Source organism: Pseudopipra pipra, chromosome 1 (assembly GCF_036250125.1).
Source record: "Pseudopipra pipra isolate bDixPip1 chromosome 1, bDixPip1.hap1, whole genome shotgun sequence".
NCBI classification, from domain to species: Eukaryota; Metazoa; Chordata; class Aves; order Passeriformes; family Pipridae; genus Pseudopipra; species Pseudopipra pipra.
Window position 1 is genome coordinate 132,773,715 of NC_087549.1, and position 25,418 is coordinate 132,799,132.

Sequence of the window (25,418 nt, forward strand, 5' to 3'; positions counted from 1 at the left end):
ATGGGCTACCACCATAAATTATAACATTTTTGTGGAAAGAGGCTGCATGCTAACAGAAATGCACATCCTATACTTTTTTTCTTTTACCTTTATTTCTGGGAAGAAAAAAAATGTGCTTATAAAGTGAATATTTGCTTGTATTTTGGGCTTATGTATTTCTTTAAATTCAGAGCAAAACTAAAACCTCTCCAGCCTCCCTTGTTTTCTAAGTATTTTCTATAGCATTATTTTCCAAAATATTCAAATGAGAGACTAGACAAAATGACCCAGTGAGGTTTCTTCCAACCTCATTATTTTCTTTCAGTTGAAATTTTGGTATGCTACTTTTCTACACAGAAGTATTTTATTGCGTACTTACTAACTCATGGAAATGCTGATATTAGTGGCAGGGCTGTCAGACCCCAAACAATGGAAGTGCAAACTGCACCACCACTGCAAAAATTCTACAGAGTGAAGATAAAAAGCAATATTCCCATTTGAAAAAAAAAAAAAGTGTTAATTTGAGACAAGCAGTACTCTGAAGCATAAGAACCAAATGTAAAGAGAAGAGGAAATGAAAATGATTCCACAATATTAGACATACAAAGCACAAAAAATAAGTTGACATATACAATAGCCTGTGGTATATTACTATGAGAGCTACAAGCAAGATAACTGCACTCTTGTACACAAAAGATTTTGAAATAGAGATGATGATAAGCACATCTTTAAGAAATATGTCAAAAGTTATACATACTCTTTATTAAATATAAAGCATTATCATGTATTAGGTCAAGAAATAGAAAAATAGAGAAAATTTGGCTGGGCAAAAATTTTCCATTTTTTGCTGGATCATAATGTTTCCAGGAAAGCTGCCATTAAGAAAGGATTTTTCAGAACCAAAATTGGACCTAGATCTGTCTCCTCATCTCTGTAAAACAGAATATTATCTGGTGATCACAAAACTCAGCTGGGATGTAAGATACACATGTTGAAACACTATCAGCTTTTCCACAGTGGGCTGGATCTTCTTTAGGAAGAGGATAAAAGAGGTTTCTTATCCTGTTACAGACAAAAAAGGGATGTGAAATCTCAGTACTTTGAAGAATAGATAAAATGTTTATTTCCCAGCTCAAAGAGTAAGGCATACTACACTTCTACAGCAAAGGAGCCTTTACTCACAACTCTCCCCTGTTGTTCAACAAAAGAGCACATACACATATACACAAGATATATCCAAGCTTGAAGGAAACAGAATACAAACAAATTAAAGCAACAAGTCCCTGTGGTCCCATTTAGAAATACTGCACAGGAAATCCAAGTGGTAAGGTGAAACTATTCTGACTAGGCATGCAAATAGAAACTAGATGTTAACAGGAGACAGAGGAAAACAGTTTAGCTGCAAGTTATTTTAAAATATTTAAGAATTTTCAAGAAGGCAGAAAGAAGACAACTTCATAATAAAACACTTGCTTTTCATTAACATTTTTATGAAGTCTGCACATTCTCTAGAGAATTAAGTCACATTTTGAATACTATGTAAGTATTAAGACATCTTCCCCTCCCTGAAAAATTCCCAGATGCTTTCACTATAGTCCAGTTTTCTTTGCTGTTCTTCTCTTCATTCTCTCTAGACTATTCCATGATGGATTTGTCAAAAGCTCTAGTGATTAGCTGGACTTCTAAGAGACAAATCATTTCAGCAAAATGATATATTTTCTTCTCTTTATTTATGCCAGACATCTGAGAAAGACAAATCAGGAACCGCAAAAGATGAACCAATACAAAGCCAAAACTACACCTAGAGTTTCGCCAGCAAAAGTAGTATTGTTTAACAAAATTATCCCTAAGAAACATTACCATGTCACTGTGATTTTTATGTGCCCTTAGCTCCAAACACAAAAATGCCAATATTGGGTGACACCACTCAGCCAGTATGCTTTCTCTGTCACTCAATAGATAATCTCTGCGGTTTCTGTTGAGGCAGTGCACATACCCTTCCAGTGAGAGGAACCTCCAGATGTTTTTCATTTGTCCCCTCCTCCAACATCTGCTCTGTTGCCCAGTCATGCTTCAGCATCCCAAATCTTGGCGAAAAAAAAAAAATCACTCCCACTCCAAGATGTGAGAAGGCTTTTGCCTTCAGAACCAGTCCTGGAGCACCTGTACTGCAGGAAGGCAGAGTCAGCAACACGAGGCAATGAGATTAATTCAATTGAGCTCTTCACAGAAAACTTCCTTCCAATTAACAGCAACTAATTGATTCTGCACTTGCATTCATGTTTAGATACAACCACTTAGAATCAATACCAAATTTTTCCTTATATTTGAAAGCAGATTTGTGTTTCTTTTATTACCTTAAAAGATTGAAAGTCACTATGAATACTTCTAATATCCTTTGCTACTTCTTAAACATACACTTCCTAAGGATTCCTAACAATTTTTTAATGTTGCATATAGTCAAAGACAAATGCAAAGTGAGTTAGAAAACTCATTTTCTGAGAAGAAAAGCAGAGTTCATCTTTTCATATTAAAGCATAACATAGCAGGATTTAGGAGTTGGGAAAGAAAGGGATGCGGGAGGTACCTACGCATGCATCAAAGCCTCACTTAAATAGTACAAAAGGAATAGGTATCAGTTAGGCTGAAGCAGCATTACACAGAGACTTCATAAGGAAAACTTAAGTACAGAAGAATTTTAAATTTTCTTTCCCAAGTTTTCTGTAACACACTTTTTTTCTTCCAAAAAAACTAGAAACCTGAAAGTTCAGTTTATATGCCTGCTGCAGCTGCAAGGGAAAAAAATTATGACATTATTTGTACATTGTCATGTTAATCACTTCTACACCTCTTGTTGGCAATCAATCAATTCTGCTAACATTTACCTGAGCAGTAACCACTGTTTTCAATAAGAAAAATTACTACCTTGTGCCCGTTTTTCTTATTAAGTATCATTTTATAAATTAAGGCTTTGATTCTATGAGTACGCACATTTTTGGCACGTTCATGTATTTCCCTGGAAGTCAGTGAGACTCTCAGCACACAAAGCACAGTGCACTTCATGCTTTGCAAAAACTTTATGAAGAATTTAGGAACAAAATACTAGAATCTACTTCAGTTACCGATAATATGAATCCAAAGGAGAAATACATGGTAATCTGTTTGTTAAAAGGCACATCAAGGGCTGACCCTATCTAGGTTACCAGACAGTTGGTTTTTGAAATGTATTTTTCTGACCAAATTCAAGAGATCTATCAGTCTATCTGAAAAGAGAGAAAAATAACAGACACAACAGAAGATTAAAGAGTGATAACAGAAGGGAAGGATCAATTTGAGGACTCTAATATTTAAGCCCTGCCCAGGTCTTCCTAAGTAATAAAAACTAAAACAGTAATCGATACTCATTTTTTAATCAGTCCAGAGTAAACAATAGTTTTATAGTTCACATTAATTCTGGTGAGAGCTTTATGATATTTTTACTGGCACAGCATATTAATGAGATGTCAAAATGCACCTCAACATTGGTGTTTTGTTTTGCATTTGTCTCGGTTGTTAACTTTAGCAATTAAGACAAAAATTAAAAAAAAAAAAATTAAAAAAATCTGTTTTAATGACCACAATTCACTAATCCATAGCTGATTTTTCATGATGTGTTTTGGGATTAATTTTTTACTATTTTACACACTAATTAGCTAGTTTGGGAGCAAACTCTCCAGGGGACCATTAATTAATTACAGATGTGTTGTTTATTAATGCACATTTTTCTTTTCCAAAACTGTGCAGCAAGAGTGAACATAATTTAGTCCCTCCTCTTAAAAACATAAATTAACAACAATTCTGTTTTACTGCACAATTAATTATGGCTCAGTTTTAAAGCATCCCCTACCTTGATCAAGCAGGAGCCTAAGGGTACCATTTATTAGCATAATGAGCACAATCTTTTGAACTATATTACTGAAGAAGTTTGGAGCTGAGCACAGAGCTTCATGAATGAGTTTGCAAGATGCATGTCATCCTGCTATTATGAAATGGCAGCAATTCCAGAGAAATGCAAGCTAATATAAGGCAGTTTGCCTCTTTTAGGTAAACTTTGTGTAAAAAATAGGAGTAAAATCATGTAAGAGGTAAAAAGTGTGATCATGTGTCAATCTTAAGCAGTAAAATGAAATAAAGGTATGCCACACTTTCAAAAATAGAGGTCATTCAGCTATGCTTCTTTGATGTTGACAGCAGCTTTATGCATAAGCAGACAAGTTACAACACAGCCTTTTCAAGTTAGGAATACACCCCTATTATCATCATCAACTCACAGACCCTGTCCTAGAAATCAAGCATTAGACCCCTAAGTGTTAAAGCCAGAATTACGACCAGGAGTCCTGTTGACAGCTGGTAAGATGAAATGAGTAATTTTGGTTAGACTCTGGTTCCCCAGCTATATTTTTCCATAGGACATTTCTCTAATGTTAATGCCAATACCAGAACTGGAAACATTTCAGGAACAAGTCCATAAGCAGAGCAATTCACTGTAAGAAGCACTTAAAGGCCGCACTTCAGATTAAGAATTGAGAAGTTTCAACTAATTCGGATTTGCTCCACACAAGTCCACATAGTGTGTATTTAAGAAGAGTTTGAAACATATGTAAAGAATAAATAAATGTGAAAACCAAGGAAAAAAATTGCACACAGCAGTACTAAGTGTGATGGGATACTCCCCCTTCCCCTAGGTTTACGAAGGAAGAACAACGTGTTAAAAAAAGTATCGCCCCTCTCACTCTACTGCCTAAAACCACTACAAATCAAACACAAAAAAACAAAATTCTTCACTTTTCTCCAATGCTGTCCCTCCCCAGCTTTACTAGTGTCCTTTACAAAGGGAAAACTCAAGACATGGTGCAGAATTCCCTTTATAAGACAAAGACTATTTTTGCTCTTATGCTTTTGGCAGCAAATATTTCCTCTTTCCAAATAAATCAATCTGGAGCCCCAAAATGACTGCATGTTTGTTATGAAGGAATAATTCCAGGCAAAAGATGCTTCATTTCTGTTGGAAGCATGTAGTTCTTTTAAAGCTTCATAAATAGAGGTGGTTTCCATCTATAGGTTACTCCCTCAGAGCCTCCCGCTTTTGAAACTAACCTCATGGAAGAGCAGGGAAAGGAGAAGCTTAAATACACATATTACGTGGATATATGTATATATATATATATATATATATATATATATATACATATATATATATAAACAAACAGCACAAGAGTCCCTTTTTTTTTTTTTTAAATTCCTCATGGAAATAGGAGATAAGAGGCAAAGTTATGTATTACTGTAAGAATTCAAACCACATCAATAAGCTCTGTGTTGCTTGCTCTGGAATACAAAGTGTTGAGATTTGAGGAGGGAAAGAAACAGAAGGACTTTTCCAGAGGTGTCTCCAGCAGATGAGCAGTGGATAGGAATGAGTTTCTAAATGTAAACTTTGTATAACAGATGTTTCTAGAGAATCTTTGCATTGAGATTTCTTCTAAGATTTTATAAACAAGTGGTTTGAAACAGTACCTCATGCAGTCTTTATAGAACTTGGACGACAATTATTTGTAATGTACCATACTGAATCACATAAGAAGCAAATCATGTCTCTTTAGAGAAACACGTAGAATATTATAGGTGATCACAAATGACAAAACTTATCAATAAGTCAATTGTTTGTGACAAGCAACGCAGAAAGGTTCAAACAATTGCAGAAAGAAAGCAGCCTGTAATAAACTTCATGAATCTGAGAATGGTGGAATTTGGAAGGCTCCTGTGTAGGTCATCTGGTCCAACCTATCTGGGCAAGCAGTGCCACCTAAATCACATTGCACACGATGAGCAGGTTGTCCAGATGGCTTCTCTGCAGATGGTGACTCTACAATCTTAATGGGCGACTTCTGTTAGTGCTTGGTCACCCTCACAGTAAAAACATGTTTCCTGATGTTCAGAGCTTTTCAGTTCCCTGTGTTTCAGTTTATGTCCACTGCCTTTGATTCTGTCACAGGGCATCGAGAAGAGCCTTTGTCTTCTGTACATCCTCCCTTCAGGCTTTTACAGACATTGGTAAGATCACCCGCTGAGCCTTTTCTTCTCCAGGCTGAACAGTCCCAGTTCTCTCAGTCTTTCCTCATAGAAGAGATGCTCCAGTCCCTTAATCATCTTAGTGGATCTTCTCTATGTCTGTCTTGTACTGAGGACCCAGAACTGAACTGCACTGCAAGTGTGGTCTCATCAGTGCTGAGTGAAAGGGAGGGATCACCTCCCTTCACCTTTGGCAACACTCCTCCTAACGCACCCCAGGATAACATTGCCTTTGCAGCAAGGGCACATTGCTGGTTCACATTCAACTTCATGCCCACCAGGACCCCCAGGTTCCTTTCTGCAAACCTGGTCAGTCCCCAGCACAATAAGTATTAGGAAACAGTGTTGTCTGAACTTGGAGACTGAGCCTCTTTTTTTCACTCCAGGCAAAATTTCTTCTTGTACCTAGTTAAAGGCTGTGGTGGATGATACTGGGTTTATTCTGGATGTTGCTGTCTCTCAGAGTAGCTCAGACCATTACTGACACACCATGAGTGCAAGATATGCGGTCCTGTGGTAACACAGCGAGGTTGTGAATCATGACAGTTCAGTCTAACTTCTTCCTGATTTAATATCTACATTTGGAATTTTGAAGAAGGCTAAGAAGTAAACTCAGAGGATAATTAAAATATTCCCACCGAATATCTCCAATTCCTTCTGCGTTCTTTGGCAAAAGAAAAAAGAACTACATTTTCCATTTTTTGCCTTTCTCTCCAAGAGGCCTTCTCTCTCCATTTTTTCACAAGAGATAGAAACTGAGCAAGGAAGATAGCCATGGCACTCTTCCAGATTTTAACAATAAAATAAACCCAATTCACATAGGCTTCTAAGATGAGGATCCACTCACAGTAGAACATCTGCTCCAAAGTCTTGCATCACCACTGAACCCCAGCAGCCTCTTGAAATCACCTCTTAGGCTCACCTCCTCAGCAGTGAGTATTAAATATACTCATGAACTCTACTAGGTCCTTTGGGCACAGATTCACACCAGTGTCCTCTCTGAAACTTAACTGCCAACACCAAAATGAAACACCACTTTGACTGTAAAAGTCTAAATCATTTCTTCCCCACTTGTGGATGAATGAAATAATTAGGAATTAGGAAAGAATTAGGAACATTAGGAATAAGCCTACCAGAGCATTTCAGTTAGAAAGTCGTTGAAATTAATGCATAAGACAGAAATTTAAGAAAAAGAGTCTTGTGTTTCCTGACAGTATTTGTTCAAATATGATAGAACTTTTTTTTGTAACAGTAACTTTTTTTTTTTAATTTTGAAAGAGCATTTTGTTGAATATCACAACTTTTTGGTTGCCGAATATCATCACAAATCTCATTGTTTGAGCCCATTGTCTATATGTCCATACAAAATGTATGACTAAGCATTCTCTCCACACCACTGAAAAGGCCTGTTCTTAAGATATAAAAAATACGAGCCCAACTCGTAACTGCTTAGTTGCTGCAAAATTACTTTCAAAGATAAAAATACCATTTTCTTACTGATTTGTACAGAAAAAGTCTTCAAGTGCTACAGCATGCCTTTTCGAAGGGCAAGCAAATTCTGCATACCCCTTCATCTTCTCTGAGCTTCTGTCCTATTTGATGATGGCCAGACAAATCACATTTAACTGAGCCATACCACAGTAATAACTAACTAACTAAATAAAAAAAAAACCCTCAAGTATTTCTCCAGATGCTGTCCTCTAGTTTCTGGAATTCTATGCATCTCCAAGGTCAGCAGGAGATGCCTCTAACAAACATCCTGTTTGTATCTGGTTCCTCTCTGTGCATGAAGAGCCAAAATAAATCATGACTGCTTTTTTCTTTCTTTTTTTAAACAGAATTTTTTTTACCCTCCAAAATGAGCAAACCTGCAGTTGTGAGAGACTTCCCACATCTAAACAAGCCAGGACATGGTAAGAATGATAATGAATCTGACAAATGGAACTGGTGTCATTCTTCCCATGGATAAGATAAAAAACTTTTTTCTGTGCAAGCATAGATTGCTTTTTAACTGTAAAACTGCATCAGGAATTGGCATTGACAAAGGAGAGCAGGTTGGACATCATTTAATAAGTCTGGCTATTTAGAAGGCAAATAAATAAATGAAAGCCACCAAACCACACTTTGTATTGCTTCTGACAGTGCCTGACAGTGCCAGCAGCCTCTGGCAGCCTGCAGGTGCTCCCCTCTCCCTGCCCACTCCACTCAGGACAGGGGCTCCCACCCGGCTGTGCTCTCGTGCCCCCGAGAGCTGCCTCAACAACTGCCAAGGACTTCAGTAGCATCCTTGTCACCATGGACAAAGTAGAAACACCAGTTAAGAACATGACAAATAGAATAAAGACATACAAAGAACATAGATAATTACACTGAGACTAAGCTATAAGTGAAAACAGGAACAAACAAGAAAGAAAAAGGAGAAATCAAAGAACTGTATCTGTGCCTAAGAGCTAACCAACAGCTAAAGGCACTGTATTTGAACTATGATACAGTTTTTGACGCCATACTGAATAAAAAGAAATAACTAAAATGAAACCAGAAGTTGTTATAATAAGAGGACAACTAATTACAAAGAAATAAAGAAGAGGCTGGACACACCAATCCCATAGGGGACAGGACAGGTATGTGTGTAGACAGTTTTCAAAAAAGAAAAAAAAAAAAAAAACAAAGAAAAAACAAACAAACAACAGCAACAAAACAAATGTAATAGAAGGACTTCCAAAAGATAATATGTCAAAATCTTGTTTCTCTGTCAGAAAGCAACAATAACTGTTAATGGAGAAAAGGAGATAAAAATAAGGTGACACTGATTAAGCTCTATACGTATTTCAACACATTCTCCTTCTAACTAACAATACAGTCAGGAAAAATGCTTCATCTGAGAGGGCACTAATTTAAGAAAAATAACATGAGCCAAAACATGCATCCTAGCCTCTGCACTACTTTACAACATACTTGGGATAACAAAAAGTCATCCAGATCTCAAAGCTGAAGGGCATATCTGACCTAACTAATCACAGCAAGTGACCTCAAACAAATTCCTTCAGCGTGTTGAATTTTCAAGACGGAAGACAGAAAACAAGTCCAAAACAGCATGAAGCCAGCCTCAGGTACAGTCTCAATGTGCAGTCTCAGCAGAGGAAAAGGAAGGTAAAGACCCCTAAAACAAAGTGCTGCTGAGTGCGATTATGTACAGTAATGAACCACTGGCAACAAGAAGTTCAGTTTACTCTCACTAAAAGAAACAGGAAGACTCCTCAAATACATATGTATGGAAGAACATATTTTTGTACATGTAAGCTACCAAAGAAGTTCACATAAAAAGAAAAGCCCTGCTGAATACATGGCAGCAGGAAAAACACTGTAAGCCACTGGGTTTCCTGGGTTGGCACAGCAGTGAATAGCTTCTGAAGCTAGTACTGTTTTTATTTCTAGACACTTAAAAAGGTGAACACCTGGATTCTACTGAGAAACATAATTCAATTTAAGTAACTATGTCAGGAGACTCTAAATACAATCAATTCCAGTTGTTACTTAGAATTGGTGATAATGCATTTTGTGCTCACTCAGCAGCCCTGCCTCTGTCATTTATCATTAAGTTTTCTGCAGCATTCACACTTATTTTTGGTTATTAAATTACAGCCAATATTTCATATTTAACAACCTGCAATAGTCAAGTTTGAATTTTCAAACTTGATAAGGAGAATTGCTATATCTGAAAAGAGTACAAGAAGTACTAGCAGGACTCTGACTCAACTGGCTTCAAAGTAGAAAGGTTTGCTGGAAGGGGAAATGGATAAATTCCAGAACATATATAAAAGAGGTATAAGGTAATGACAATTTCTTTAAGTCTTAATATCAACAAAATGACATTGTTCCGTGCACATAAAATCCATTTGGTTTAAATAAGCTAGTCAGAGCCTGTAATCTCCTTTTCTTCTCCCTTCCAAATAAATAGCAAGATCTGTCAATTGACTCAAAACCTTGATTACCATGGATGGGATCCTGCAAATATGTGGTTGTCAGTGATATTGTGACACACAGTAGATGAGGCATCATACATGCAGAATTTCTCAGTAAAGCCAAAAAGTAGACAGAGCTAATTTTCACTTAGATGCCTTCATGAGAAAAAGATTTAGATATAGTCATATGTCTGTTAATAGTGTGGCTTGGAAGAAAGAAAAAAAGCAAAAAAGCAAAAAAGCAGTAAGTGCCATGATTATTTCTCACCTCACAATCAGGAGATTGTCCAGCAAGGCCAAGAACAAAAAGCTATGGATCCCATACATAACGTACTGTGCTTTGTTATTCTATTTAATCTATCAACAAATTACTATATCCCATATATCCCAAGAAAATAAACAGCAGGATTTACATTTAAGTATACTTAATCAAAATAATAATAGCTTACATTCAGAGTCCACATTTCTGGAATGCACATATCCTCTCATCTCATCAGCAGAAACATCCCAAAATACACATGCACAAGCGAGAGAACTAGGCCTGGAAATTTATCTTCATTTTGCAAGGTTTCTCTGCCTGTAGATCAGAACAGAGCTTTATATGTCAGCATTTTGGCCAGATGCTCACGAGTCACTGCTGTGGACATGGATTCAGACCAAGTTCTGCTCCTTTGCTCTATCCGTTTTTAAAGAAAAATTAAGCAAAGGACACATGCATATTAACTCATAACATGAACCCTTCCTTCATCCAGTGTCTACAGGAGAAGAGAAGGTGGAGAAGGAGGAGACTAATCAGGTTCACAATTGACTTAAACACCCTTCTTAGTCCATGAAGATAACACACACTTTCTGAAAGGTAAATGGATGCATTGTTACCGAACATGCCAGGCAGAAGAATGCACAACTGAACACATCGATGGCTGGGGCAAAAATTCAAACCACTGACACTCAACACATTTAAGGGATGCTTCAAGATTAAAACTCTTCCTCAACCACAACAGAGGGTTCTAAAACTTTCATCTCCTAAAGACCACATCCATCCCCCAACGTTAAGAACAATTTCTGCACTGAATGGGTATAGAGGCACTGCCAATTAAATCTCAAAATTTTCCACACCATCTCAGATTTTGCTTCAAAGCCTTGAAACTGGACTCAACAGAACAGTTACTTCACAGTCAGCTTTTCTTGGTGGCTTTCCTGCCACTTATCAGTTACTTACCAGCTTGCATTGTGGTCACCTAGACTTGTTTCTGAGGTGTCTCATGTCTTCCAGACCCGACTTTCCTCCACATGCAACACAGCTCCAGGAAGTGACAGGAATCCCTGGTCACCATATAAATATTGCTAATTCTCTGAGACATTATGTGAGGCTGACCAAGGGTTGGGCTTTAAGTCACTGGAAGTTTCACAAACCAGCATGTTTACAGATCAATGGCACATCTGTCCCACAGCTGATCTAATAAGGAGCTCTAACAGAATGACAGTATTTGCTCTCTTCCATTCCCACTCCTCATTCTCAGACTCACCCAAAGTGTAATGCTAATAGTATTATCAGTCTTCATCTAGAGGAAACAATTATTCCCTTTAAGCAGCTGACAATGTTTTTAGAAGAACTGAAGTGCTGGCACTATTCTGCTACAAATGCGTACACACGAACATCACACACCAGTCCTAAGAACTAGTGACACAATTAGGATCATTTTGTTGGAATGGCCTCGAAAGACACATGGCAGCAGATGCCAGTAAATCAGTTAGGCAAGCTGCTATCTAAGCCATCTGTGCCAGGGAACCACTGGGCCAGCACCAGATCCTCAGTAGTGTAAGTGAACAGTACTGGCAGAAAGAAGAAGGGGAACTAGGAGAGGTAGGAACACAAGCCATCTCCTGGGAAATCTCCTCTGTCATGGACAGGTGCATGAGACAACAACATCCCCAATGATCTTCCCTCCCAAAGGTGGCAGTCTGGAAAAATCTCTACTGGACACAGAAAGATCTTGTGAACCCAAAAACAGCATAAATGAGGATGGTCTTCCTGCAGGAAGCATTGGATTACATTATTCAGCTTTTATCTCCCTCTTTTCTCCCCCCAAAAATTTGCTGGTCTCATATCTCTAATAACATTTCAAAAGCCGCAACTTCCAATACTGAGTTATCTTCTGTCTGGAATTATGTTTCCTCTTATTTGTTCTGTGACAATGTATCTGAATGAACATATTTTCCCAGATATTTGAAACACCTCTGTAGACATTTGGCAAAGTAACTAAAACCACCAGATGAAGTTTTTCCGACGCAGTTCCCTGGTATTATTTAGAAACTGCTTTGACACCTGTACTTTTGGGTTTTTTTCCAAATTCAGTTTTAAGATTTTTTATCTTTATGACATTCTCTCCTACATCTGTTCCCCACCAGCCTTCAGTCACATATCACAACTAACTACACACTAGCTCCTTGCCCCAGCATTAAGCAGATGAGAACTGCATCAAAGTCATCACACACCCTAAGTCAAACACAAGTTCTCAGCACCACCTGAAAGATATTCAGGCCATTTATAAACATTACCCATACCCACTCTCTGGAAATTCTCCACTGTAACATACCACATATCACAACATAAAGCAGTTCAGTAGCCACTAGAGTCCTGCTTCCTAAATATAAACAGATTCATTGGGAAGCTGACAGCTCAGCCATGACTAGTAATGACTGTACTGTATTTAGACCAATAAAGAATTACTGCACCCGAGAAGAGGGGACAACAAGCAGTCTTTCAAAATCCCTGTTATCACAAGCTGTTCTCTACATATGTCACATACCAACCCCACCTTTCAAGTCTCTAAGGAGTAAAAAGATCAATGTTTACTCCAAGATCCTACAAAAAGTAACAGTCTCAAAAGAGCGAGATTTCTTCTCTCCTCCATCTCCCATAATTCCTGCAGGAGGAAAAGGTATAGTTCTGTATCTATATTTTCTACATGTACTTCTCTCTCAAGTTACTTACTGTAAACAAAACTTTAAAAAGAATACAGAAAAATTATTTAGTGTATTATGTGCCTTCTGCATTATGGCATTCAAATGCCTCTCATTCATGCTTTACACAGCCCTTCTCTTTTCCAACTACACCCTTTCCTTTAACTCTTCAAATTCCAAATAATCTCTACACAAATGTTCTGGTTCAGAGATGGGTGTCCTTTAAACCAAGACATTTTTCATGCCAACATCCCACAGAGGGAGTAGCCTTTTCAGTTTGGGGTGAGAGAGACAGACTGTGAGAACAAGCACATTACAGAATCAAGAAGTAACTTGGCAAAACTCCCTCCCCTTTCACACACTTCCACTTCAAACACATGGAAGTTGTTCCATGAGTGAAATAAATGAAATTTGGCTTGCTCAGAGTTGGACATTCTAAATGTAGTAAGGAGTAGATGAGTATCAAGGATTTTGAGGAGTTCAGAGTATTCATAACACCTCCAAACAGATTCTCATGTACTCACAAGAACTCGCATTCCAGCTTTTCCATCAAAGGAGATTCTTATCTCTATCCCTCAGCCAGCTCACATGCTTTTCCACCAAGCATTTAAATATCTAGTGTCAGCCAGCTTCAAAGTTACTGGGTGAAGTCAGACAGTATTACACATGTAGCAGGCACAATCACAGTATCCTAATTTCCTAAGAAAGGCGGACGAAAAAAAGAAATGGTGCTCTTGATATTGGGAAAAATTAAGATTAAAATACAGCTAAGCAATGGCAATACGACACACTATATAAGAAGCAATAATCAAAGCAATTTGATTTCATTGTGACATTGGTATTAATGTATTTAGTGTGCACACATATGATTGAAGTTCTTAAACCATGACATAAGTGCTTAGAGAAATCAACAACAGAAGGAGAAGAACCAACAGCAGGAGACTGACTGACAATAATTTAGAAATAAATCACAACAATAAGCAGCTAACCAAAGGAAGAGGTTACCAGCCTTGTGTTTAGTCACAACATCAACACTGGATGTCATTCCCACAAACATGCTACAATTCAGCCACATGTTACTGGCCTTTATCACATTCAAATGAAAAGGAAAATGTTCCATCATTTTAAGACAGAGTAGACACTTGTTACACCAATGGTCCAAAGGCTTCAAAGCAATCCTGGGTAGCTGGAAGTTAAATCTAAACTTTGACAAACTACTGGAGCACAAATAAAATGTTCACTCAAGGGACACATTTGTCTATAGACCGCTCTTTTCATGTAGAGCTGCTCCTCAGAGATGTTCATTTTATCTTGGTATCCAGACTAGATAATCAGTGCTTTGCCTAAAACTGCAAAACAGATGCTAACTGTGCCAAAACCTATACTCAGAGAGTGAAACTTAGGTTGCTTCGGAGAACAGGCAAGGTACATTTCAGGATACAAGAAGATGCCTTACTCACTCCCATTCAAATAAATTAACTTTGAAAACAGGGAAGAACAGCTTGTCCCTCCCTCACCACCCCAGTCATGATACTTCATGACAGAAGAAACCAATCCACAAACCACCGAAAACACTGAGAATCTTCCCACTGATTTCAGTCATACTGGTGCAGGCCCGCGTTTCAGTTCCCACAATGTGACTAGTATGACAAAAAGGAACAGACTAAAGATTAAAAAAAAAGAAAAAAAAAACCAAAACCACACGATTACTTCACTGCTTTGAACAAAAGACTATAGAAAGAGTGGTCTGTATCCACTCTTTTATTCATATGAGTCTCTGGAAGATGTCATAAAATCTTAGGAAGGTGAGCAGACTGCCACTAAATCCATTAAATGGATTAATTCAAGTGATCTCACAGACCAAAGTTAAAGCTGGCAGCATCTACAGAAAAGAGGTTTTTTCCCTCAAAATTTAATCAAAGCAACACAACAGCAGGCAGAAAAAAAGTGAGAAATCCTACACTACTCCTTTCAATATTGTTGTGCTCTGACCTTACAGGCTGGACTAAATACACCACTAAGATCCCTGAAACAATTCTACAAATAAAAATATTTTCTGACACGCAACTCATTCACCGGATTCACTGCTCATGATTCTTTTGGTCCTAATTTACTGGAGAGATTAATTTCATAACCCACAGAAAGCAATTATGTGGTACACTTGCCTGTCATGTTTGACATCTTAATTGTTAGTAGTTTCTCTTGAAAAGAAAGACGACTTCCTGCAGTGCTGTACATTTCTCAGCTACTGTGTGCAATTAAAGCAGGTAAAATAAGAGCCACTGAACAGCTCAATTTTTTCCCCCTCGCTTCTTGAGAGACAAACAAGTAAGCACTTCATGTAGCACCAACAATGCACAGAATAAGCTAACAACTGACTCAGCTGCCAATCCAAACCTTGCAGCTTTGTAAGGATCATCTTTCCTCTTCATCCCACTTTCCCTCCCCCTCAGAGATTTCAAGTCCCTGCTGCTGGTGTTCTGATCACAATTGGAAAGGCTAAAACACAAGTTCCTACTTCTCCACCTGTCAAGAGCGTAAAGTCCATTGGCAAGTTCATCGCTACTTGTTCAAGTCCTGCTTCACAGGTCAACCTCCCTGCAGGAAAGGGGAAGCACAGGGTGAGAAGAGATACACAGTATCTTTCAGCACCACGAAAGGAAAAAGAGTATCTTTCCACTAACCATAAAGGGAGAATGTGCTGCTTGTTAAATGCAATCTCTCCTTCAATAATTGACTATTTCATTTTTTTGTAGTAGGAGACCTACAAAGCTGACATACAGCTTCGGACAGCTTGGACAACTACCTCCTCTCTTCTTCTCATCTGATATTCCACTTACTGTTATCCTAATTTCCTTCATAACTGCAACCCTGATATATGAATACTACATATACTAGTCAGAAGACTAGATTGCTTTCCTTTTATATCATGGTATGGTCTTAGTAGTGTTTTTCAAGGTGACCTGAGACCAACAAATGTGCCCACTCCTCTGCTCACAGATACTGTCTCCCTTAGAAGTACATTTCATTACAATCAGGTATACTATTGTTACCAAAGTCTGTTTCATCTTCTGATCTGAAGGATGCTTGAAAGGAAAGAAATTAAGTGATACATGGTACAGCCCATTCTCTGATTCACACTTTAGGCTAGAAAATCACCAAGAACTGTTGTGTTGAATTTGAAGATGACAACACAAAATCTCAGCACAGTTTTCTTTCTTCTAAGAAATGACACCTAAAATGATGGAACCAATTGATGCTTATGTCACATCAAGCTCTTCCTTACTTACAGGAGATGGAAGAAAATTCTTCTGTGTACCCTTCTCACTAGCCACCTCTCACTGTCTCTGCAGTAGCTCACATCAACAATCTATCAGATTCCATTGAAAACATATTTGAAAGATTATTTTCCCCCCAATCTCCAAAATTTAAACAAAAATTTGCTCAAATTGTGTCCTGTTCAAGTAGAAAACCAGGTTTAAAGAAAATAAATGCAACCTGCAGATAAACAATCCTGGGGAAGGAGAGGGGACTGAAAAATTGCCATCTTCATAAGACAGTTTTTTTTAATGGACCCTTTCAAATTCTGTATCAAATTTAATACGAGGTACTCACTGGGTAAGTTACAGCACAAATAGACCACTGCAGCCTTCAGAAGAAACTACTGGACAAAAACAGACCAAGGGTTGTAAAACAAGGCTTCAAAGTTTACCAACTACATATCCACACAGGTTTAACTTCTAGGAGGGAACAAATTCTATCAGTGTTACAAGAGAAATAAAATAGCTGGGACCACTGCATGATGCAACAAGAGTTCCTGAAAACAGAGCCTGACCCCATGACCTTCACTCCAGACCTGGGAGGGGTCGAGCCAAGAAACAGCTTTCTGGTATGTCAGAAAAGCACAAAACATCTATATTGCTATTACTGCATTTGAGCATCAGTGTGATCTGTTTAGAAAGAGATGAAGTCTGATTTGATCCAGAATCCAGGACATTACATCATCATTTATTTATTCTAGAATCTGGCATTACACAACAGCTATCTCACTGTAATAAGCCAAGAATTTAAGCTTGCAGCATGCAACGAAGAAGAAAACACAGAAATGCCAGAAGCATAATATCGACACATGAAAATACTTCCATTTGCTTCCAGCTATGGTGGCAGAGGGAAGTACAAGGCAAGTATTGACTACAATATGACAAGTCACCACACCAAGACCTACACCTCTTCCTGCATAAACTTGCTCTGCAGGACACCTTGCACTGACCTGGACCTCTCAGGCACAAATCGTGAGCAGCATATTTTACAAATTAACATGCATATCATATCATAGATATTGATATTGATATTGAATAATCAATACAACTAGCTGCTGGTTTTGTGCTGTTGGGTTGGTTGGTTGGTTTTTTGTTTTTTTTTTTTATTTTATTTTCCTAAGAAGCATCTCTCTCAGTTGACATATTCATCAAGAAGCCAATGCAGCAGCACTTTACGTAAGATGTTCTGTCAAGAGTGATGTTTTTTCCCCCCTCTGTTACAATACAGGCTTACAATTATGAGAATTACCATTGGCAAAGTTCTATAAAGTATTTTCTCTGCATGCAATATTTCTCTGCATTGAATGGTTGTCAATGAGCACCTTTCATACAACATTCAGTTTTATTATATTCCAAAAAAACCCCAGCATTCCATTCAGAGCTTTCAGCTAACAAATTCTTCTGGCAGTTATTTGGAAAATACATTTGAGCAATATGCATGTACTAACACACGTGCACATCACAACATTACTATCTATGGGTTTCTTCTAGAGTTATTGAGAAATACTAAGGCACACTGGGCTATGTAAGGTACAAAGATATTTAACCTACCTCATCAAAGCTGCTATCTTCTTTCTTCAAGGCTTTAAAATAAAAAGAAAAAAGAAATTGTTATCTGTACTGCATTTCAATGAGCACAAAGTAACTAACACCAGAAAAAACAGAGCATCATTTTCCTGTTATAATAGGAAAGAACTAGCTGGCATGAATAACAATTTTATACTCAAAATCTGAATCTGTAAATGGAATGTAGGACTGCACAGAGTGTTTCCAAGAAAGTAAATTTACATATTTATGAAAAATATTATCCTCCCCGGTTAAAGAAAATAAGAGTTTGTAAGGGTGGGTTTTATTTTTTATTTTAATTCCTAGTGAGTGTGAAAACCCTTTATGAAGAGCTTGACTGAACTTCAAATAGGAAAAGTGTAATAAACACCTAACCACATATTCAATTTCTCAAGTACTAAACCTTTATGATGTAGAATGCATTGTAGAATTTTTTTCCTTCTATATTATTTTAATATGGCTTGCACTAAAGAAGAGGAGATTTCTTTCTCACATTGTTAACAAGCAATTAATCAACAAACAAGGAAGGGGAAAACAGTGCAGAAGACATGTGAACTGGTAAAGCAAGAAAACAAAAACATGAATAGTTCTGAAGTCATAGCAAAGATAAAGCTGATGAAGAGTTTTCCTTTAGCATACTGGACATCTTTATTGAAATATTAATTTCTCCAAATCTCCACTGAACCGTGTCAGTCTGAAGGTACGAGACTGGTTCCTTTTCTCTGCGCGCCACAACCAAACCCACCAGGGGCAGCGCGTCATGACCTGAAAGTGCTCTTTGTTTCCTTCTCTTGAAGAGCTAAAATTAGATAAACCATTGCATTGATGATTGTGCTGTTTCTTTTCAGTTTAAATCATGAAGGTTTACAATTTGAGCGAGGTCATCTGAAAGACCATATGGTTTGGGCAGTGCTGCCCCAGAAGGGTCCCTCCTCATCGTTTAAGCAGTGTAGTGTTTCTTACACTTCAAATGCATTTATTTCTGCAGGATATAAATACTTAAGCACCTAGCATGGCTGAGGATCTAGGCTCCAGTAGTTTCTTTGCTCTTTTAGATGCTCCTTCTGCCTTCAAATCACTAGTAGTTTCAAAACCAACACCTCTTCTAAAACATATCTTCAGGAGTAACTGTGTTATCAGCTCAAAAACAAAGAAACAAAAACAAAACAAAACCAACCGTAGAAGCTGCATCAGAGGCACAACAGAGGCAGGACACATGTGCAAACAGTGCTGCAGCTCCAGAACCTCCACCAAGGGCAGCAAGGCAGGAATCCCAGTTATTCTCATACAGAAAAACAAGGAAGGTCCAGTCTTCCTTTAAACATATCTTCTCTCAAATCTTTGAAGATCACTGTTTTACAGTTACTCATCTAGATTTCATGGTCAGTTAAAAAAAAAAAAAAAAACAACAATAAAACAAACCCTGGTATTTTGCTGAGGAGATCTGAGGCACACATTGTACACTCTTATAATGAAATGGTTTTTTTATGAAGGGTGAACAAAAAATTTTCAGATTGCCAATCCCAAGTACTCAGAACTATGAGTCAGGACATTCAAAAAGGAAAAAGAAAAGAGAAGAAAGAAAAGAAGAAAGGAAGGGAGGGAGAAAGGAAAAAAGAAAAAACAGGAAGGAAAGAGAAAGAAAGAAAGGAAAGAAGAAAGGAAGAAAGAGAGAAAGAGAGAGAGAAAGTGAGAGAGAAAGAGAGAGAGAAAGTGAGAGAGAAAGAGAGAGAGAAAGTGAGAGAGAAAGAGAGAGAGAAAGAGAGAGAGAAAGAGAGAGAGAAAGAGAGAGAGAAAGGAAAGAAAGGAAAGGAAAGAAAGGAAAGAAAGGAAAGAAAGGAAGGGAGGAAGGAAGAAAGAAAGAAAAAAAGAAAGAGAAAGAAAAAGAAAGAAAGAAAAATGGAGAAAGGAAGAAAGAAAATACCCCAACTTGTGGAACACTTTTTAAGAATACACTTTTTATCTTCTCAATTACAGTTCAGGTCACAATGACTTACAAGCTATAAATTAGTACATGACACACCGAGGTCATGCTTTTCTCCCTTACCAAAACACAAGATTTTCACATGATCAAAACATTCCAGAAATAGCCAAACTACAGACTGCTAAACAAAATTCACCACCTAACAGAACAAGAAGAAATGGGAATCTTTCATCACTGCACATATTTCACTTGCCTTAACATCTACCTTTGACTAAAAGAGGGCCTTTAAGAATCACCAAAGAAAATGAGAGTTCTGGACAGCCTTTTAATAATATTCTGTTTAATAACATTATCAGTCCCAACCAATTCACTACATAGCATTTCCAAAAGAAAACATCAAAGTAGTATATTTTATACAACAAACTGTATTAAAAATATTTTTTTCTCCTCAGTGCAACACTCTCATTTTTAAACTGGTAAAAAAAAAGGCTCTGCTGAACTTAAAAAAAAAATAAACTGTTTACAAATGAACTTCTCATTATCTCAGGTATGTGAGCTATGTGTATGTACATCAGAGGAGATTAGTGGAGATAACCTTTGTATTAGTGAGTAGCTACTAACAAAGCCCAGGGATGTTCAGAAGGGCCACAGACTGCTTTCAGCACACTGTGATCAATCTCATCAATGTTTTCTCTTTCTTTCTTCCTTCCTTTCCTTGCAACTGGGTGTTAGTTTTTGACTAAAGAAACTGTATAAAAAAACAGAAGTTAAGTGGCGTCAGCTGAAGTGATCTCAAATATGATTTTGGTACTATATGAATTTCAACAAATGCATAGCTAAGAACTCTTTACATAACTAAATTACTAATATTAATTTTATGAAATTACTCATTATTAATTTTAATTACATAATTATCAAAGTGAAAAACTAAGAATGAACCCTAATAAAGGTTTAAATGATAAAATAAACAGTGAGTCAACTGAATCTTAACATACAGTTATGATGCATTCATTTATATGGCCAACAGAGTATGTAAGGAAACCAGATTTTTTAAACTAATATGGATGTCTGTATAAAAATGGATAGGCTGACACAAACATATCAATGAAAAGAATGATGTAAACTTTTCATACTCTTAGTAATATAAGTTCTTTATGATGAGATAAATTTTAGAGGGACACTCCTTGAAATACCAGAAAATTTCTGCCAGGAGAAAAGGGTACCTTAGCTGCAAAGACAGCTCATTTCTCTAGAACCAGGAGCATGCAATTTCTACAGCAAAAAGCCACCCTGTCTGTTTTAGAACATAAACTTCAATTTAGCACCACAGGCCACACACATTTCCTCCAACATACCACAGTGCTGTATCATCCTTTGCCAGATTTGCACATAATGACACAAAGAGAATGCTAAGGAAAAGGCTCAGTGATGGGCAATTTCATACATCACATTTTTCAGCTCAGCAAAATAAACATTTTCAGTAGTAGGTACTCTAACAGTTATGGGACCAATCACAGTTTTGCATGATGAGCCAGATCTTCATCACCCTCTGCCAGCCACTGCAAAGCCAATGGCTCCAAAGCATCAGTTCATAGGTGAGAAAATGGGCCAGGTCTACTTGAGCCTGCCATTGGTACTCTTTGGGCTCTGCTGTGCCCCAGGAATAACTACAATGGCTTTATCTGGAGATGTGGAGGAAATAGCTTCAAATATTACTTAACATAGTTTAGCACACTGTAAAAAAAAATCTTATAAATGAATTGCAAATATAACCTCTCAAATAGTATTACTTGGTGGAGAGAAGGTGGTCTGAAAGGCAGTTTATTGAGTACTAACCTACAAGCCCTAAGGAAAAAAAAACACTGCCAATGACAATTAGGATACATTTCCACCACTCTTATCTAAGAGGCTAATATAAACTTTGGTATTGAAATCTGGTATCAAAAGTTTGGGATCTTGCAGTATTGAGAGAATTGTATTTGGCAGATGGAAGGCTGCAAACACAGCAGGGAGGCCCAGTGGTGACTTACCATTGAAAGAATGATCATTAGATCTTCCCTACTGCAGCACATGAAGGTTTGACTCCCTAATTATTTGATTCAAACACCATATTACTCTCATATCATTTATAGGACTACGCTCATGATGCTATGTTGTGTACTTAAACCCCTGAAAACACAGAAACTGCAGCAGAGCAAGAAAAGTTAATAGATCATGTTTATTTTATAGAATCACTGAATGGTTGGGGTTGGAATAAACCTTAAAGATCATCCCAACCCCCCTGCCATGGGCAGGGACAACTTACACTAGACCAAGTTGCTCAAAGCCCCATCCAACCTAGCCTTGAACACTGTCAGGAATTTACTATTTATAATAAATCACAACTGAACAGATGACTGACAAAATTACAATTAGATACCCAAAAAATTTGTAATTTGTTAATCTCACGAAGCAACTAGCTCTTACAAAAAGAACTTTAAAACCCATGTGAAAAATACCTAGAAAGATTTTTTCCAATAAGGTTTTGGTTTTCTTTCCTCTACTTCAATATAAGAGTTAAGTACAGCACATGTTTTAACCAAGGATTTCCTGGTATGCAAGTTTAGAGTTTCTTTGCTTGGGCTTATCTGTGGCCCTGGTATCAGAAACGGACTATGTTCAAACCTCATACAGATAAATTAGAAGTTTTTTCGCTCAAAGTGCAGTTACTAGAATGATGGTCAAAATATTAGAGTACCTGAAGATTGAAAAATCTTGCTGGTAGCAGCTGTTTTAAACACAAAACAACCACCAGCAAACAAACAAACAAACCCCTCACCTAACCACACTCCTACACATCTGCACATATACACACAGAACTGGAGGAGCTGTAAAACATAAAAATCCGTGTACCTAAAATCAGGCCAGAGCTCCCAAGGAAACTAAAAGGTTGTTTCATTTGTGCAAAATGACAAAAATAGATGATCACCCAACCGAGCCAACTAAAACATGCAGAAATTACCAGCCAGAGGGGCCTTGCTCCCTAAAAGGCATTAACAGGACTGTCACTGTTACAACAAAGCAGCATCCTCATTCAAAACATTTTCTTTGTTAATGACTTCCACCATTAGTAAAACCTTCCCATAGTTCTGTGGAAGAGTGTCTCTCTGCATCTATACACGCACAGAGACACATATGAGACCAAACACCTGACTGCCTCATTTTTTTACAATCAAAGTAAGTTAAACATATTTTACAAGTTTAAGACTGGTGATAGATGAAAGCTATTTTCATATAGGGACAGAGAGATTCATAACAGTGACTTGACATTTGCTTCACAATTGTAACTTTGCATTTACCCTTGAACTCTCTGGTTTACAAATATGAATGAGCTTTTCTCAGTCTTTTTCATCTTGCAGTAGGACAATAAAAAATACCTGATTTTGAATCCGATCATACACTTAAAAGCTTGCAGTCCTTAAAAGCTAAAGGTGGTACACTGAACGCATACACAACATGTGAAAAATCCTAATGTTCAAGTACTCCAGCGCACCTCCTCGGTAGGGTTATTGAGGAAGAAAAGTGCCACAGCTCATGGCTGCGGCACAGGCACTTCACGTTCTCTCACTGGGACAAAGAGGCCCTGCAAACTGACCCAGGTCTGCCAGCCAGACTGACTGTAAGGAGAAAGATCCCAGTGGGAAGACCAATGGGCAAGGGCTGTGGAAGGGCCCTTACAGAAGGTCTGCAAGGACACGGGCTACTGCATCTGCTCACAGGTATTACACCACTATCTCCAGCTGCTTTGCTCGGCCAACTCGGGGGTACTTCACAGCTCTTCTGATGTACCTTCTCTCCCTGCTCAGCTGTGTGTTGATGCTCTTAGCAGGAATTAACGTTTTAAACAGTGAATTAAGCAACACAGAGTGCCAAAGACTAAGAGAAAGACCAGTCCAAGCAGACCAGAACTCTTTGGCATTGTTCTCGGTAAAAAAGTCAACTGCAAAATAAACTGGTGTCGAAACCAAACACGATGTGGTGACACCAGGAGGTAACATGCAGCGGCATTCAGATGACGCTACCTCACGATGCTTTCTGTCAGTGACTGAACGACAAGACTTCGCAGCAGATGACAGACAGACTTCTTTTGTCTGGCCTCCTAAATCCCTGGACCACAGTTACCTTCTTCAGCATCTCGCTCCTCAACTAAAAACAACCTGCAGCCCGCACAAATTACCAGACCTGCAACAAATCGAAAATAACCGATTGCTTTTAGTCGAGGTTTCCCTTTGGCAGCGGGGGCACGCGAGCCAACTCTCATTTATAGTTTGTTCTTCCCGGCCGATTTTGGGCTAACTCCATCACGGACCCATGCAGCACTGCTGGGACTGCAAGAGTTGTTATTTTCCCGAGCTTTCTTGCCAAGAAACGTCATTCGGGGACGGTGTCGGCCCGCGTGTTCCCAGCCTGGCAGCGCTGACCCACCGCCCCCTCCCCGCCGGGACCCCCGGGCGCCGGGCAGCGCCGGCAGGGCCCGGCCGCGGGACTCACCTATTCGGCCGAAGCTCTCCGATAAAGTTCTCCGCAACTTTTTCATCCTGCTGATCTTCTCGGCGGACTGCGAGTCGATCATGTCACACATCGGGGGACGACCCACCCCTGCTCGACTGCCGCCACCCCTGCTGCCCTGACTCCGGGGGAGAGAACTCCCCTACGGCTCGGGGGCTCCCCCGCTGCCCCGAGAAGCCGCCGAGCGCCGCGGGACAGCCCCGGTCCCGCCCGGGAGAGGAGCCCTACGCCGTGGCCGCGGCTGCTGCTGCTGCTGCTCGGCTCCTCGCCGCCACCGCCCGGCTCATCGCCCCGTCCCGCCCCCTCCCCGGGCTGCCCCGGCACAGCCAGACAAGGCGGGCAGGGCGAGGGAGGACTAGGGGCGCCGAGCAGAGATGGAGGAGCGAAAGGAAAGTCCGGCGAGGGGCTGCGGGCGCCGGCGACGGAGGGAGGGAGGGAGGGAGGAGGGTGCATTGAGAGAAAGGAGGAGGAGGAGCCTGGGCGGGCCGGGGAGCCCCGGGGAGGAAGGGCGGCGGCGGCGGGGGCGTGAGGGGGGCCGGCGGCGAGCGCTGGGGCCGCGCCGAGGGATGCGCTGTCTGCGGCGCGTCCCGGGCGCGGGGAGCTTTTCGGGCAGGGGCAGCGCGGAAAGGAGCGTGCGGTGGCGTTTGCCGGCGGAGCAGATGCCTCGTGTCCTCCCGGGAGTGTCCGCGCCCCCCGCTGCTGCATCGCGGTCTCTGGGGACGCGCTGCGGTGCCCCCGGGCCGGCGGGGCCGGCGCTGCCGAGGGAGCGCTGCTCGCCCCCGGGCCGAGGCTGCCGAGGCGGGTGCGAGTCGTGGGGGTTTGGCGACGGGAGGAGGTGCCCCTGCTGCTGTGGTGGGAAATCATTTCTGGGTGGGAAATGGGCACCTCGCTCACAGTAAGAACCCGGCCCGTCAAGTTCAAACTTGGGCTCCTCTCCATGTGCGTCTCCAAGCATAGCCCTATAATGTGCCTTCCAAGTGCGTTAGCCTGCAACTTAACGGGTGTTGGGAGCTTTTGATCTTGTTAACTCACTTGAACCAACATTAT

At 39.5% G+C, this 25,418-nt stretch overlaps 1 protein-coding gene across 2 annotated transcripts in view; it reads right to left on the reverse strand.

The window, feature by feature from the left end:
• CDK14 (cyclin dependent kinase 14) overlaps positions 1 to 24,651 on the reverse strand; it is a 345,123-nt gene extending 320,472 nt beyond the window's left edge. Inside the window, exons 1-2 of one of the 2 annotated variants that reach the window (XM_064677983.1) lie at positions 24,354 to 24,574; positions 17,885 to 17,916 (exon numbers count right to left, since the gene is read on the reverse strand). In XM_064677983.1, coding sequence (XP_064534053.1) covers positions 17,885 to 17,916; positions 24,354 to 24,444 — 123 coding nt within the window. In that variant the 5' untranslated portion in view covers positions 24,445 to 24,574. Of the gene's footprint in view, positions 1 to 17,884; positions 17,917 to 24,353 lie in introns of both variants that reach the window. The other variant, XM_064677973.1, reaches the window with a different exon arrangement.
• Positions 24,652 to 25,418: the final 767 nt, after the last annotated feature.